The sequence below is a fragment of the Rhinatrema bivittatum genome, chromosome 8 (genome assembly GCF_901001135.1).
Source record: "Rhinatrema bivittatum chromosome 8, aRhiBiv1.1, whole genome shotgun sequence".
Lineage (NCBI taxonomy): Eukaryota > Metazoa > Chordata > Amphibia > Gymnophiona > Rhinatrematidae > Rhinatrema > Rhinatrema bivittatum.
The window spans coordinates 76,223,772-76,239,238 of NC_042622.1; the positions used below are offsets into that span (position 1 = coordinate 76,223,772).

The following is a 15,467-nucleotide window of genomic DNA, read 5'->3' on the forward strand; positions in this document are numbered from 1 at the left end:
TCCACTATGAGGAAAGACTGAAGAGGTTAGGACTGTTCAGTTTAGAGAAGAGGTGGCTGAGGGGGGATATGATAGAGGTGTTTAAAATCATGAGAGGTCTAGAGCGGGTAAATGTGAATCGGTTATTTAATCTTTCAGATAATAGAAGGACTAGGGGGCACGCCATGAAGTTAGTATGTGGCACATTTAAAACTAATAGAGAAAATTCTTTTTCACTCAACGCACAACTCTGGAATTTGTTGCCAGGGGATGTGGTTAGTACAGTTAGTGTAGCTGTGTTTTGAAAAAGGATTGGATAAGTTCTTGGAGGAGAAGTTCATTAACTGCTATTAATTAAGTTGACTTAGAAAATAGCCACTGCTATTACCGGCATCAGTAGCATGGGATAGGCTTAGTTTTTGGGTACTTGCCAGGTTCTTATGGCCTGGATTGGCCACTGTTGGAAACAGGATGCTGGGCTTGATGGACCCATGGTCTGACCCAGTATGGCATGTTCTTAAGTTATATTGATTATTCCTGCCAAATCTTGTCTAGATCTTAAGTCTGCTTTCCATTCAGGAGCATCGTTGACCATCTAGTTCATGACTTATGCAAACTTATACTTGTTGACCTGTCCTTCCAAAGGCTTCTGTAATATGGTAACCCTTGAATTTATACTGCTCAATTTTCAAAGGCTTGCATGCACCAAAACCGGGAGATACATGCATGACTCGGACCCGAGGGACTGCATGGATTTTAAAAGGCCTGCGGCCACGCGTGTATCTACCTTATAAATGGGCTCTGACCGACGGCCCGCAAATGCGCAGTAGAGAGCAGCTCTACCGCGCATGTGTGGGCGAGCACGTTGGTCAGAGCCGTGCGTGCCCGAAAAAAAAAAAATGGCGGTGGGACCGCAGGAGCGGCGGCGAAGGTGAAAAGCTGGAGCGGCGGCAGCCGCGAAGCAGGAGGAGGAGGAGCGGGAGGAGAAGCAGCGGCGCCGCGCGCGCGGAAGTGACAGCGCCCCCCCCCCGATATCTGCCGGCAGGAGCGGGAGGAGAAGTAGCGGCGCCGCGCGCGTGGGAGGGACACCACCCCCCCCCCCCCCCCCCGAGATCTGCCGGTTGTGGATGATCAGAGAGGGGAGGGGATTGAGAGAGGGGGAGTGGATTGAGAGAGGGGGAGTGACTGAGGAGAGGGAGGGAAGGTGAGAGAGAGGGAGGTGTGAGAGAGGGGGAGGGAGGTGTGAGAGGGGGAGGGAGGTGAGAGAGAGGGAGGGAGGTGTGAGGGGGAGGGAGGTGAGAGAGAGGGAGGTGAGAGAGAGGGGGAGGGAGGGGGTGAGAGAGGGAGGTGAGAGAGGGGGAGGGAGGTGTGAGAGAGAGAGGGGGGAGGGGTGTGAGAGAGGGGGTAGGGGGTGAGAGGGAGGAGGGGGAAGGTGAGAGGGAGGGAGGTGGGGAGGGAAGGGGAGGGGGAGGGTGAGAGGGAGGGAGGTGAGAGGGAGGGAAGGGGAGAGGGAGGAGGAAGGTGAGAGAGAGGGAGGGGGGAGAGAGTGAAGGAGGAGGGAGAATGAGGGGGAGGGAGTGGGAAGGAAACGGACCGAGCCCGTTGTTACGGGCTTAACGGCTAGTCTCTCAATATAGGAATAAAAAAAATAGTTTTCTGAAAAAGCGGTGGGGCATGGGCGGGCCGGGACTGCACCATGAAGTCAGCAAGCACCAGGATACCCTACCACATAACTTTACTTCTGCAATGGACAGTGTGTAAGTCATATAACAAAACAAAATGAGGCTGGTCAGCGGGGCTAATAGGGTAAAAGGGAGGCAAGTTAGCTAGGTGGTTTTAGAAAGTCCTCTCTTTTATTGAGGCGAACTGGGAGTGAACTGGTAAAAAAGGCCTATTGCATTTTCGCATGTTCCTACTAAAATTCCCCCCACTTAGGCGCTCGAGATGGCATTCATGCACTCATGCACACGTCAATATAAAATTGTGTGCACGTGTACATTTGGACAGCCGATTTTATAACACGTGTGCATATACGCACATATACGTATGTATGTTATAAAATCGGTGCGTCCATGTGCGCGCCCTGGCAAACATGTGCACTCACGCAGGTCTTAAATTTTACTTCATAATTCATATTGATTTATACTTGTCCTATATTTCAAAGGCTTGCTTAAAAAGCCAAGTTTTTAATGCTTTTTAAAATGTTTTTGAATCTGGTAAGAGCTGCAAATGTTCTGGCATCATGTTCTAAATCTTTGGAACAGCAGCAGATATAGCTTGTTCTCTCATATTACCCAGATGTGTCTGATTCACAGCTGGAATAGCCAAGAGGTTTTTATTTGGTGATCTTAAGTTGTGCTGAGGGGTAAATAAATGAAAAGCAGAACCTATCCATGATGTTTCAGGGTTATGAATCATTTTCTGGATCATTAAGATTTTATATTGAATCCTGACGTGCATTGGTAACCAGTGTAAGCTATATAACACCCGGGTAATACTGTCATAACTTGATAGCCCAGTCAAAACTCGGGCCTCAGAATTCTGCAGCAGTTGCCTCAGCAAGTTGGCTGTGACCACCAAATCAGGCAGTTGCAGTGCTCGATCTGGGATCAAAATAGAATTGTCTGTAAAATTAGATGAAAATCTTCAGGCTCCAGTAATGGTTTTAATCTTCTCAGAGTACGTAATTTATTGAAACCTGCTTTTACTAATTTCTGAAAGTAGTCTTTCATTGACGGTCTCAAATTTAGGAAAATACCTTATGACATCTTGTCCTTCAGAGGTGAATTTAGGCATCTCAACTGGTCTTTCCATTACCAGGCTTTTGGTGAACTAACACAAAACCCTGCAAAACGTCATTTAGCATTTATATAGCAAACCTACCATACCAAAATAGCATTAAATCCTAGAACGCAAACAGCAACAATCCTGTAAGAAAGAGCAACACTGCAAATATTCCACTGGCCCTAAAATACTAATTGGAAAACAGAACAAGCTGCACTACTACACTTCCCTTAGGCCATACCTATAGAATATAGACCCTCACCAAATACAGAATAAATTAGCAATAGAAACATGCAGACAAAAACTGAATTCTTCTTTCTTCTGCAATCCATTCCAACTTCACCCCTTCATTCCTGTTCCTTGCAGACAGGAAGGGAGAGGGAAACAAAGAGAGGAGGAAATGGATTAAGGAGCAGAGTGCTTTCTTTATTTTGCACTGTGCTCTACCTACTCCAGGCTCCCCCTTCCCCCTCCCCTCCCCCTCATCCATCCTGTTCCTTGCATACTGTCTGAGAGGGGAGGGGAGGGCTTAGAACAGGAAGCAGAGGGCTGTTCTCTTCCTCCTGAGATTCGGGGCCCTGGCCGGTAGAATCATTGGGGCAGATCCCTATGTGTTCATGCCCATATGTAAAAGCGGCACTGCTGACTGAAGCCCCCTTTGGCTTGACACCCGGGGCAGGCCCCCTCCAGGCCTGGCCCTGTGTTGATGTCATGCCATTCAATTGCTCTTTGTTCTTCCTCCACCCAATTTCAGGTGTTACTGATATTAGAGCAACTTTGAATGTCCAAAAAAGAAGATAATTATTATGTACTGAAGCCTGGGAGCAAGCCCCAAAGTCCATGCAAAGGGAGTTTGTTCCAGGTTGCCTTCACCAATAATTATTTATCTTTATTTGCCCCAAGTTGGCAAATATATTCTTGACAATTTTTAGAATTCCTGAGTAGAATTAATTGACACCCCCTTCTGTTTTTAGTTCTCACAGATATTTTTATTGCATTTAATTTAAAGAGTTAGTTTTTGGTGTTTTTGCTTCCATCTAAAGTGTCATATAGTGCTTAACAATGAATACATATATCACGGAAAAAAGCAGAGCACAATCTTGTTTCTATAGGGGAAAGTTTGGCATATGCCAAATAATTTGATTTCTTTTGGAATTTAGCCATGATTCATGGGTTTTCATCCCCATTCTTGTGATGGCCACAGTTGATCTCTGTTGATAGCACATCCCTGTGAACACCGAAATACAGAGGAGAATTTTCAAAGCCATTTACTTGGATAAATAGTGATTTATTCACATAAATTGTCTAAAAATTGCCCTCCCTTGGTATAGCTAGAAGTGTACATGTTGCTTGACAGCACGTGTACTTATAGCCACATCATTTAGGATGGTATTTGCTGGGGGCATGATCAGGCTAGGGATGGTGGGGGTGGGGTAAGAGATGCAATGCAATGTGTACATTGCATTTTTAATTCAACACGTTATTTTTGATGGAAAATGTACCTGCACAAAAACACAAAGTTCTGTGAATAATTTATACCATATTTTTATCTTTTAGAATATTTTACTGTATGTGTTTTGTAATTTTATGGATGTTTTTTGTTAACTGCTTAGAACTGTTGATAATGTGGTATAAGAAATATTTTAAATACCTGTGTCAGGTTTCAAAGTGAAACTACCTGCATTCTTTCTCTTTGAAAATTGGCACAAAGTCTGCAGTTAATAAGTACCCCTGGACCCTCAAAGCATACGGGCTGAAAATGTTCTCAATTTCCAGGACTATTGTATTGCTTTGAACATTATTTGATTAATATTCCGCCTTTCCGGCACTTCACAAAAGATAACATTGAGGTACCGCATGTATTTCCCTGTCCCCAGACTGCTTACAATCTAAGGGGTTTATCTTCTCTTATATGGGGAAAATGCTTAGGAAATGGGTCCCTACATTTGTATCACAGGCAGTGGAGGATGACATGAAGTGGTGACTCTAAACATGTAACATCAGGGATTTAGCTAGATCTTGTTGCTTAGACTGGAGGGAATTAACCAGGCAAAGCTTTACCTTAGTCCTTTCAACTCCTCCAGCAAGCGACCCTAGCACCTCCTTGCTAGCGCGACCCCCTAATTTGCCTATTGTATGGTGCCTCCCTTGCGGGCACCATGCGTGCATTAAGAAAGCGGGTGATGAAAAGTCAGCACCCACTTTCCTCGAAAATTATTGCATCGGCCCCTAAGTGTGGGTGACATGCGACCAGTATGAATTTTTCCTTTTCATACTTAGTAGTAGGGTTCACCTTGCTGAGATTTGGTCAGATGTTTTTCAATAAAGTCACCATGTGAAGGTACTCATCAAGATTTGATGACAGAAATTTACTCTCTTCAAGTATTCTCTCACTCCTCGGATATCTCTGCTATATAACTCCACTATGATCCATTGGAATATTGGCTTATAAAAAAATACAGTAATTTATATTTCCTGACACAAATTATGCCATAAAGCAGGCATAGGAAACTCTAGTCCATGAGTGCCACAAGCTGGTTAGCTTTTCAAGATACCCACACTGAATATTCATAAGTGCCTGCATTGCATGCAAATGAATCTCATGCATGTTCATTGTGGACATTCTAGAAACTGACCTGGTTGTGGGACTCAAGGACTGGAATTGCCTACCCACTCTATAGAGGATAATTTTCAAAAGGATTTCTCTGGATAACTAAATAGTTACCCAGCTAGACTGACCTATTTGAAAATGCCCCTCCTCTCTCCAGCTAAAAGTACATGTGGGCTTTCACAACATGCATACTGGTAACCATATTAAAAAGAGGCATTTCCAGAGGTATTCTTAGATTAGATGAGTAAACAATGTGTATACATTTTTATTTTCAAATGTATATGTAATATTATACCCCCATGTGATGTCTACAGAAATAGGAGCACAACGACTTGCATTGTCTCTCTTGGAAAATTGACTACAAGGTATGTGGATACTTCTGTACCCACATACTTTTCAACCTTACAAATGTAGAATACAGTAATATATATTTCATATGTATATCTTGAATAATGCAAGATTAAGATTGCATTTATATGTTTCAGTGAGAGAGAGACACTAATTTTGAAGGTGGGTCTGGGAGTATTATGCAAGTACAAAATGTTCTCAAGGTGTAGGCATGGTGCAGTAGAGGAATAAGCAGGGCTCCAAGTTAATAAAAATAATTGTATTATTACATGCTTTACTGCTAGAAAGTACTCAGTGTGTGCTGCATACTGAGTTATAAACAATAAATCAAAAACAAAATAAAGTAAAATAAAACATATACAATACAAATCAGCTTAATTGGAGCAGACTGGGAGGGAACTGGGGGGGGAGGCCTGATTGTGTTGCTGCGCGTTACTTTGTGAATTTTTCTCCTCGCGCATGCAAGTCGCGGGCCACCCACATGTGTGCGCACAGGCATCGGAGTTTATAACATGCGCGCGCATGTTATAAAATTGTTGCGTCCATATGTGAGTGCTAGGAACCACGCACACATTCCTTTTAAAATCTACCCCTAAGTCAACTTGATTAATAGCAGTAAATGGACTTCTCCTCTAGTATCTTATCCAAACCTTTTTCAAACCCAGCTACATTAACTGTCCTAACCACATCCTCTGGTAACAAATTCCAGAGCTTAATTGTGCGTTGAGTGAAAAAGAATTTTATCCAATTTGTTTTAAATGTGCTACTTGCGAACTTTATGGAGTGTCCCCTAGTCCTTTTGTTATCTGGAAGAGTAAATAACCAATTCACATTTACCCATTCTAGTCCTCTCATGATTTTATAGAGCTCTATCATATTCCCCCTCAGCCATCTCTTCTCCAAGTTGATCAACCCTAACATCTTTAGCCTTTCCTCATAGGGGAGCTGTTCCATCCCTTTTATCATTTTGGTCGCCCTTCTCTGTATGTTCTCCAGTGCAACTATATCTTTTTTGAGATGAGGTGACCAGAATTGCACTCAGTACTCAATGTGCTGTCTCACTATGGAGTGATACAGAGGCCTTATGACATTTTTTTCACCATTCCCTTGCTAATTATTCTAACATTCTGTTCGCTTTTTTGACTGGAGCAGCACACTGAGCTGATGATTTCAATGTATTATCACTATGACACCCAGATCTTTTTCCTTTGATTGGTTCTGCTGGGTACAATGAGCCAATCAGTTGTGGGAGGAGGGAATCAGCAGCAGCTGCTCTGAAGCATTTTCTCTAACATCACAGCCCCAGCAAAGGGGATAAGTGTAGGGATGGAGATCAAGAGTAGGGAGAGAACAATGAACCCCCTTCATTGTTGTACTGAGATCCTGGGGAGATGAAATCTCTCCTGCCAACCAACCCTTTCATGTTGGTCTGATTAGCATGGGGGATTTGAAGACTTAACACTAAAAATCGGGGATCTAATATACAATATATCAATCTTTTTTTTAAAAATATATAATTGCATTTAATTTTAAAAATTGAATATTCCGCAGCAAGATAGGTTTACCATCTTTAGTTGGACCTATTTTTGGAGGTTTCATCGTATGATGTAATGATCTTAGAGAAGAGAGATGACCTTAACAGAGGAGAAGTGATGTACCAGTTGGGCTTACTACCTGGAGGTAGAGCAGCTCTACATTCAATATGTTGTTGCTAGGGAACTGGCAATTAAGTATTTTGTCATTATTTTCAAAATGATTAAAGATCTTCCAGGATACTTTATGCAGCTAGGGAAGACACAGATGCAGAGGGCTGAGAGAATTGTCCTTGGATATATCATTATGCTTAGAATTTACTCTTAATGTCTTACTTTTACTAGGGTGATGTAGGAGCTGTAGGACCCATAGGCTTTCCAGGACCAAAAGGACTAAAGGTAAGAGTCAATGATTGTTGAGTAACTTGCCTTTGTTTTCAGAACTAATATGTACAGCTAGGGCCAATCTTAGAGTAGAGTGATGAGGCTGAATCAGGGTGACTGCCTTGGGCTCTGCACCATTACGGTAGTACTGCCCCATGATTTATTTATTTTAGTAAATTTCTTACTCACTTTTCTATGGAAACAACCCACATGATACATAAAACAATCACACAATAACCAACAGCAAAATTATTACAACCCATAAACCCTAAAAAATAAACCTCACCAAGTAAAATGTAAACACCTCCCAGTCTATAAACTGACTCCAAACGTGGATCATTAAAAGATGATAGCCGCCAGTATCAAATATGCCCAAAGACTTGTTTAAATATGAAGCCTTTTCCTTCTTCCAGAAGCAAAGCATATCAAAATCTTGGTGCAGCACTAGTGGCAAGGCATTTAACAACACTGGACCCATAAATGGAAAGGTTCTATTGCAAGTCCCAACTAAATGGAGCTCCTTGAATGAAGGCATTCAGAGCCTAGCATTTCCAGAGGACCTAAGAGTACAAACTGGTGCAGAGAGAACAGATTTCAAGTAGCCGCTAGACCCGCAAGACAGCAACACAGAGCGACACTGCAGACCCCCTCACCCAAAGACTTTAAGCTCAGCGCCACCAAAGCTCGGGCTCTGTCACTAGCTGCTCCCTCCCTTTGGAACAAACTCCCCCCCCGCCCCCCCGCACTACGTCAAGAATCATGCCCAAAAAATTTCAAACAGGACCTCAAAACACACCTCTTCAAACAAGCATACTCTGATCAGCTCTCATCCCTCCCATGAAGTCTACTCCCATCCATATCATCTGTTCCCCATTTTCCATCACGACACCCGTGTAGATAGTGATAATCTTGTAAATAAGGTTACTCTTGTAAATTATGTTATGTTTTTTTATGATTCATAATCCTGTAAATCATTCAGTGTTACCCTATCTTTGTTACCATATGTGTTATTTGTTTCACTGTAAAGCGCTTGTTGCTGATTTTATCATTTTATGTGAACCGATGAGATGTTCCCAACGTTCATCGGTATATAAAAAAACTCTAATTAAATAAATAAAAATAAATAAATTTGAAAATCAGCATCACTACTTTAAATGTAATCCTCCAATCGATAGAGAGCCAATGTAGCTCTTGAAACACCAGTGAAACCTGTTCCCTTTAGTCACAACCCACAATGACGAGATGCAGCATTTTGAATAAGCTCCAGAATCTGTATTAGAGTTAGGGAGGCCCAAATAAATGTTGTTGCAATAGTATATCCTGGACAGGACTGTTCTGCCCTCGGCATTCAATGTCTAGCTTGAGATCCTAAACAATCAGTTAAACCTTTTCCCTAGCTGCAGATATCAGATAATCTCAGTTCTTGGTTACAAAAAACATTTATTTGAATGAAGAACAGTTCAACGCTTACAGTAGAGGAGAAGATCCCAAGATTAGCCACACAGATAGGGAGAGACTGATACAGCTGTAATATGTTTTCTCTGAAAGCTGATGGTAGCTGTGGGTTAATAGTGAAAAACAGTTGAAAAGATGATGCTTCTCATAGCTTGAAACAGGATGAGATTAAGTTGTTAGCCTGCCAAACGCCTTCTTCAACTGATAGTCTCTGCAGGAAGTACACTGACCCAGGCATTCCTTAGGTCAAGGGATCAATAGGAAAAGGAGAAAGGCACAGAGAGAGAGAGTGAGAGAGAGAGAGAGCAAACAGGAACAGACCCAATAGGAAGTTCTGAAACATTCAAACAACAACTAACAGCCAGTCAGGAAAAAGATTATTACACCCTGCAGAAACTCTAAGCTAAGCAATATCAAAAGATAACAGAGTGGCAGCATAATAAAGAAAGAAATGCATTCACTGTGGAGACAAAACAAGGGCTAAGATCTGTAGCACTGCTGTGAAATGTGCGAGATCTAGGAAATAATTTACTCTCTACACTAGGCTCCAGTTGTCATAGTATGCACTCCTAAATCTCTCACCTCCAGGAAATGTGACAGGCTGTGGAGAACAGTTTATCAAAAGCACTTCTGTCGTCTTCCAATTCAGAGAAAGCCTAGAACATGAATATTGGTAACTTGGCGTAAAATAAATTTCTTTAAATAAATATAGCCAGTCTTCAGGTGAACAAGGACAGTCAGATAGATGTGATATTCATGGCCTCAACTACATTGAGCTTTAATGGAAGAAGATGTTGAATATTTTCTGCATCTGACATTACCTGTTACTTGGGAATGCCAACAAGCCAGGCGCAGCACTGACTTACATGGAAAAGCTATTGGCACTGGTTTAGGAGGTACAATTCCCACCCCCACCCCGACATACACACCCAACATTCCCAATTCAACAGAATCGCCCCAGGTCCCTTGCTTCACTAGGGTCAGCCCAGTGCACAGCTTAGACAAAAACAAAATATTTGATTGGGCATTATATTATGATACAATTGCAGATCTAAGATCTCTGAGTTACTACTACGACTATTTATTATTTATTTATGAACATTTAGGGCTGGATTTTAGAAGGGTTACGCGCATAAGGTACGCGCGTAACCCTTTTAAAACGCCCCTGCACGCGCCGAACCTATATTGCATAGGCTTCCAGCGCGCGCAAAGCCCCAGGATGCGCATATGTCCCGGGACTTTCTTGGGGTGGGCGTGTCGGGGGGCGTAACGCAGTTGACACGTCAACCGGGGGTGGTGCCGCGGGCGTGGTTTCGGCCTGGGGGCGTTCAGGGGGCATGGCCGTGGCCTCCGGACCAGCCCCCGGACTGGAACTTGGCACGCGGCAGCTGGCCCGGCGCACGCAAAGTTACGCCTGCTTCGAGCAGGTGTAACTTGTGCGACAGAGGTGGGGGGGGGGGGTTTAGATAGGGCCGGGGGGGGTGGGTTAGGTAGGGGAAGGGAGGGAAAGGTGGGGGGAGTCGGAGGGAAAGGGCAGCATGCGCAGGGCTCGGCGCGCGCAAGTTGCACAAATATGCACCCCCTTGCACACGCCGACCCCGGGTTTTATAAGATATGCGCGGCTACATGCGTACCTTATAAAATCCGGTATACTTTTGTTCGCGCCTGGTGCGCGAACAAAAGTACGCACGCCGCTATGTTTTAAAATGTACCCCTTAATATTCTGCCTTTTCCCAAAGTTGGTCTCAAGATTGATTACAATAAATTTAAAAGAACAGAGGCATTAGAACAGCTGACATTCGAATCAGAATTGGCAATTAACGTAGCATTGGGATCCAGCATAGGAAAACCCATTTGTGAATAGTTTTAAGACCAAGTTGTGTCCCTGTTTAGTATAACATGGTCCCTTTATTGGGAGTTCAGGAAGTTGGGCCGAAGATGTGGATCTTAGGGGAGGGCCTAGCTGAAATGCCAAGCCTTAGCTTTTTTCCTGAACTCAAGGTAAGGTAGTACGGCTCCAGGCATGAGGCTAGTGGTACCTTGTTCCAAATTTTTGGTGTTTTATAGCTGAAAGTGCAGAGTTTCATGCAGTTCTATAGTATTCCTTGATCTATGCAATGCTCTACAAAAACAAATGAGCTTTTAATCCAATCAAGACAAACATACATTGAGATATCCGTACTTGAAGAAAACTAAGGCTTATGTGCAGAGGTCCATCAGTGGCCATTCATGCAATTACTACAGATCTTATGTTTTATATTGAATTTCAGCCTGCCTTGAGAGAGAGACTTGATACATAACCTCTGTGTGGATTTTAGATTACCGCTGAAGCTTATTCTGGATATTTTTGTTTTCAGGGTGTAATGGGAAACCCCGGACATCGTGGACTGAAAGGTGATAAGGTGATCTGAAACTTCCATTATTACTGCTTGGTTCTATATGTAAAATCATATCTGAAGCTGTAGTTCATATTCAGTTCAGCGTAAGGAGGACTAGGAGGAATAGCAGTTTATCTTGATGACTACAGCACAGAACTATGAAACTCATCTGAGAATCTAATCACTGTTCTTGATGAAATTAAGCAAGTCCAATGAGGCCAATATTCAATGCTATTTAGCCAGATAAGTAGAGACTTATCTAGTTAAGTGGTGGTGGCTGAATATCAGGTCTTAACTTACAGGGTCATTCATCGAAATGTGTTATGGCATTAACACACGTAATAACACGTTAACATATGCGTTAACGCCATAATGCATGCGATAATAATGGTATCGCACAGCGTGAATGCAAATTTCGGGAAGGGGCAGGATAAAGGGAGGAGTTTGGGTGGGAATTATGAAAATGAGGGGCAATATCACACCGAGCGATATCGCACAGTTTTAATGCCAGAAATAGCTACACCTTTTTTCCTGGTGTTAAGCTGTGCGATATGACCGAAATGAATATACCTGGATAAATTGCTACTCAGCCAGATATGTATTATCCTAGATTCATTGAGTGAGAGAGAGAGAGAGACTATCTATAAAACCTGCATAGTAACGCAATTTGCGATAAATTTTTAGAATTGCATTTCAGCCATTTTTGGGCTTGGGAGAAGAATGGGAAGGGAGGTGGGGGGGGGGGGGGGGAGAGAGAGAGAGACTTTGGGGATGCCTTCACAGTATGCAACTATTTATATGCCAATAGGAGAGTCATCTAATAGTTCAAGGTGAGATAACATAGTAAAAAACTTTATCTTTGTGAGACTTTTCTCACTCCAAATGAAGTCAAATCTTCACCAAGGTGTACTGTGCAGTTCGTACGTCTCACCCTGCATGATAAACTGGCCCCATAACCACCACCAACACCTCACCTTGAGCTATTAGATGACCCTCCTATAAGCATATAAATACTTGACTACTATACTTCACACATATCCAGCATAGCTCTCTGCTTCAACAGGAGGGGAGAAAGAACAATACTTCACGCATGTCCAGCATAGCTCTCTGCTTCAACTGTAGGGGAGAAAGACCGATACTTCATGCATATCCAGCATAGCTCTTTGCTTCAACAGCAGGGGGAATGAAGAAAAGTGGATCTATATCAGACAACAACCAACAAGGACTGAATAACATAGTCTGGGTAAACAAATAAGCATGGGTGTAGCTTGCTTATTGCGGCGGTTACTACCCCTAACTAATTAAGCTAGATATTTCACTTAGATGCAGTTCCAACACTGCTCTCTACATTAATGGTGGGGGTGGAAGGGAAATAGAACCAAAAGGTTAATAAGAGCCAAGAGAAACAGATAAGTATGAGAAAAAAAAAGTGCGAACCTTGCTGGGCAGACTGGATGGGCTGTTTGGTCTTCTTCTGCAGTCATTTCTATGTTTCTATGCAGGCCTTATAGATAGTGTCTCTCTCTCTCTCTCTCAATGAATCTAGGATAATACATAACTGGCTGAGTAGCAATTTATCCAGGTATATTCAGCAGCACAGCACTTTTTTTTTTTTATATCTACCCCTCTATGTTCTATGTTTTAGTATTTATACACCACTTTATCAATCCCTAAGTGGCTTACAACAATCTGAAAAAAAAATTCATAAAAATACATTTGATAAGTATATTTCATAAAGAAAATACAAAATAACATAACTAAACCTAATTATTGTTAAGACGTTTACAGGTTTCTGAACTTGCTTCCATCATCAAAAACATTTTATCCTATTGTGTTGATGAATGAAAATTTAATGGGTCCAGAAGAAAGACTGTTGACCTGATTTCTTCAAGTTTTTTTTCTTATTTTCTCAGACAGAATAAATTAAAAGTCTTTCTTTGAAAGAGTTTCTATTTAACTAGCATAAATATTTACATATTAGTAGATTTAAAACTGCTGAATGGGGAATGAAGGAGTAGCCGAGTGGTTAGAACAATGGACTGAGGACTAAAGAAACCAAGATTCAGATCCCACTGACACTCCTTGTGACCTTGAGCAAGTCATTTTATCTCCCATTGCTTCAAATACTCACTTAGATTGTATTTTCTTTGGCAGTTACTTACTCTGCCTGAATTCTAATAATGCTATAGGCCATCCATGAGCATCATTTTGAAAAATGGGATAAAAATCCCAAACTTATTTATATTGTTAACATATTGGGAAATTTTCTGAATAGCTTTTTATGCAGTTTTTATGATGTCATTGTTCTATTTTACTTTTAATTTGTTCCATGTTTCCTGCTGTCTCTCAGAATCTAGCTTTTTTGGTTCAGCTAATTTAAATTGAAATTAAATGCTGCTTTTGTCACTATCCTTCACAATACATTCTTAAATTGCCTTCAGAATTATATTGAAGTCTCATACTTTCTGATCTGGCATCAGCTCCTGCTTTTATCTACTGCTATTTCGCTGTCTCACCTGGAGCATTTTCCTCGGTAGCAAGAAATCTGGGTGATCAATTTTCAAAGGATTTATACTCCTCACTTTTTAACCTAATCTTCTAAATTGACCCTATTGAACATTTACTAGGGATGCGTCCCTAAATTTAGGCTCCTAGTCAGGGGTGGATTGGCCTATCGGGGGATCGGGCTTCCCACGGTGGGCCGGTTGCTCCTATCACGTGATTTATTATTTTTTTAGCATCCAGTTCCCGGCCAAAGAAAAGAAGAGGGACTGCTATGGCCCAAAGAGGAAGCTGTGGAGCTATGGCAGAGAGGCCTGCGAGGCCGCTGCCATGGTCTGAAGACAGCCATGTGGGGCCGCGGCAGAGAGGTCTGCAAGGCTGCTGCCAAGGTCTGAAGACAGCCATGTGTGGCTGTGGCAGAGAGGCCCATGAGGCCGCTGCTGCAGTCTGAAGACAGCCATGTGGGGCTGTGGCAGAGAGGCCTGTGAGGCCATGGCAGAGTCGGGAGAGAAGCTTGCGAGCCCGCGTGACCCGTCCCCCAACCTCGCAGGAACAGCACAGTAGAAGTGGCCTCCTTCCATCTCCCTTCCCGCAGTGAGGAGCAGTGCTGCCATCCAACAGCAGCCAAAGACAAGGCCCATAAGAAAGAGGAAGGCCTGAAAGCTGTAGGTGTGTATGCTAGTGTGTGTGTGTGTGTGTGTGTGAGAGAGAGAGAGCGAGCGAGCCTACATGTGTGTGTCAGAGCTTGCGTGTGTATAAGAGAGTGAGAGAGCCTGTATTTGTCTCTGAGAGTCTGTGTGACTGCATATATGTAAATGAAAGAGAGCCTGTGGGGGAGGGGGGGAGGGGAGAGAGAATATGTGGGTGATTGGAAACCAAAAGATCCTAGCTATGTAAATCTGGAGATTTTTAATCTCATTTTAAATTTTGAGATGTTATTTCATGTGTCTGCTGTTTGAAATATTTGGTGTTTGGGAAATATTAGAAAAAATATGAGATTTTTATTTACTGGATGTTCATTGGCTGTTGCCTGCATGACGTATTTATTCTTTTTATTAGTATGGTTTTAATATTATGAAGAATGATGATGTTTCTGCTTTTCCATTGTTGCACTGCATAATACAGTCAGGCATGCTGTGGTTTCCAGAGCATATGTGTGAGTGAGAGTGAGTGAGCCAGTGAGCATGTGTGTGAGTAACAGAGAACAAGTGAGCCAGTGAGCATATGTGTGAGCAAGAAGATTATTTAAGCCAGTGAGCTTATGTGTGTGCCAGAGTTTGTGAACCAGTTAGCATGTGTGTGAGGGACAAGGGAGTTTGTGTAAGAATGAACATGTATGTTAGAGAGTGTGTATATATGAGAGAGATGAGAAAGTTTATGCACACTTCCTATCCCTGACTAATCCATGACAATTTCAGTGTGACTGGAGTCTAAAGTTCCCAGGTATAGCGAGCAGGGGATTTTTTTTAGCCTTAGTTTTAATTATTGTGTGGT

At 42.5% G+C, this 15,467-nt stretch overlaps 1 protein-coding gene across 2 annotated transcripts in view; it reads left to right on the forward strand.

Annotated features, from left to right (window-relative positions):
* Positions 1-15,467, forward strand: part of LOC115096615 (collagen alpha-1(XXVII) chain B-like) — a 514,116-nt gene that overhangs the window by 262,676 nt on the left and 235,973 nt on the right. For both annotated transcript variants that reach the window (XM_029611498.1, XM_029611499.1), the window contains exons 15-16: positions 7,600-7,653; positions 11,451-11,495. In XM_029611498.1, the coding sequence (XP_029467358.1) occupies positions 7,600-7,653; positions 11,451-11,495 (99 nt within the window). The remainder of the gene's footprint in view (positions 1-7,599; positions 7,654-11,450; positions 11,496-15,467) is intronic.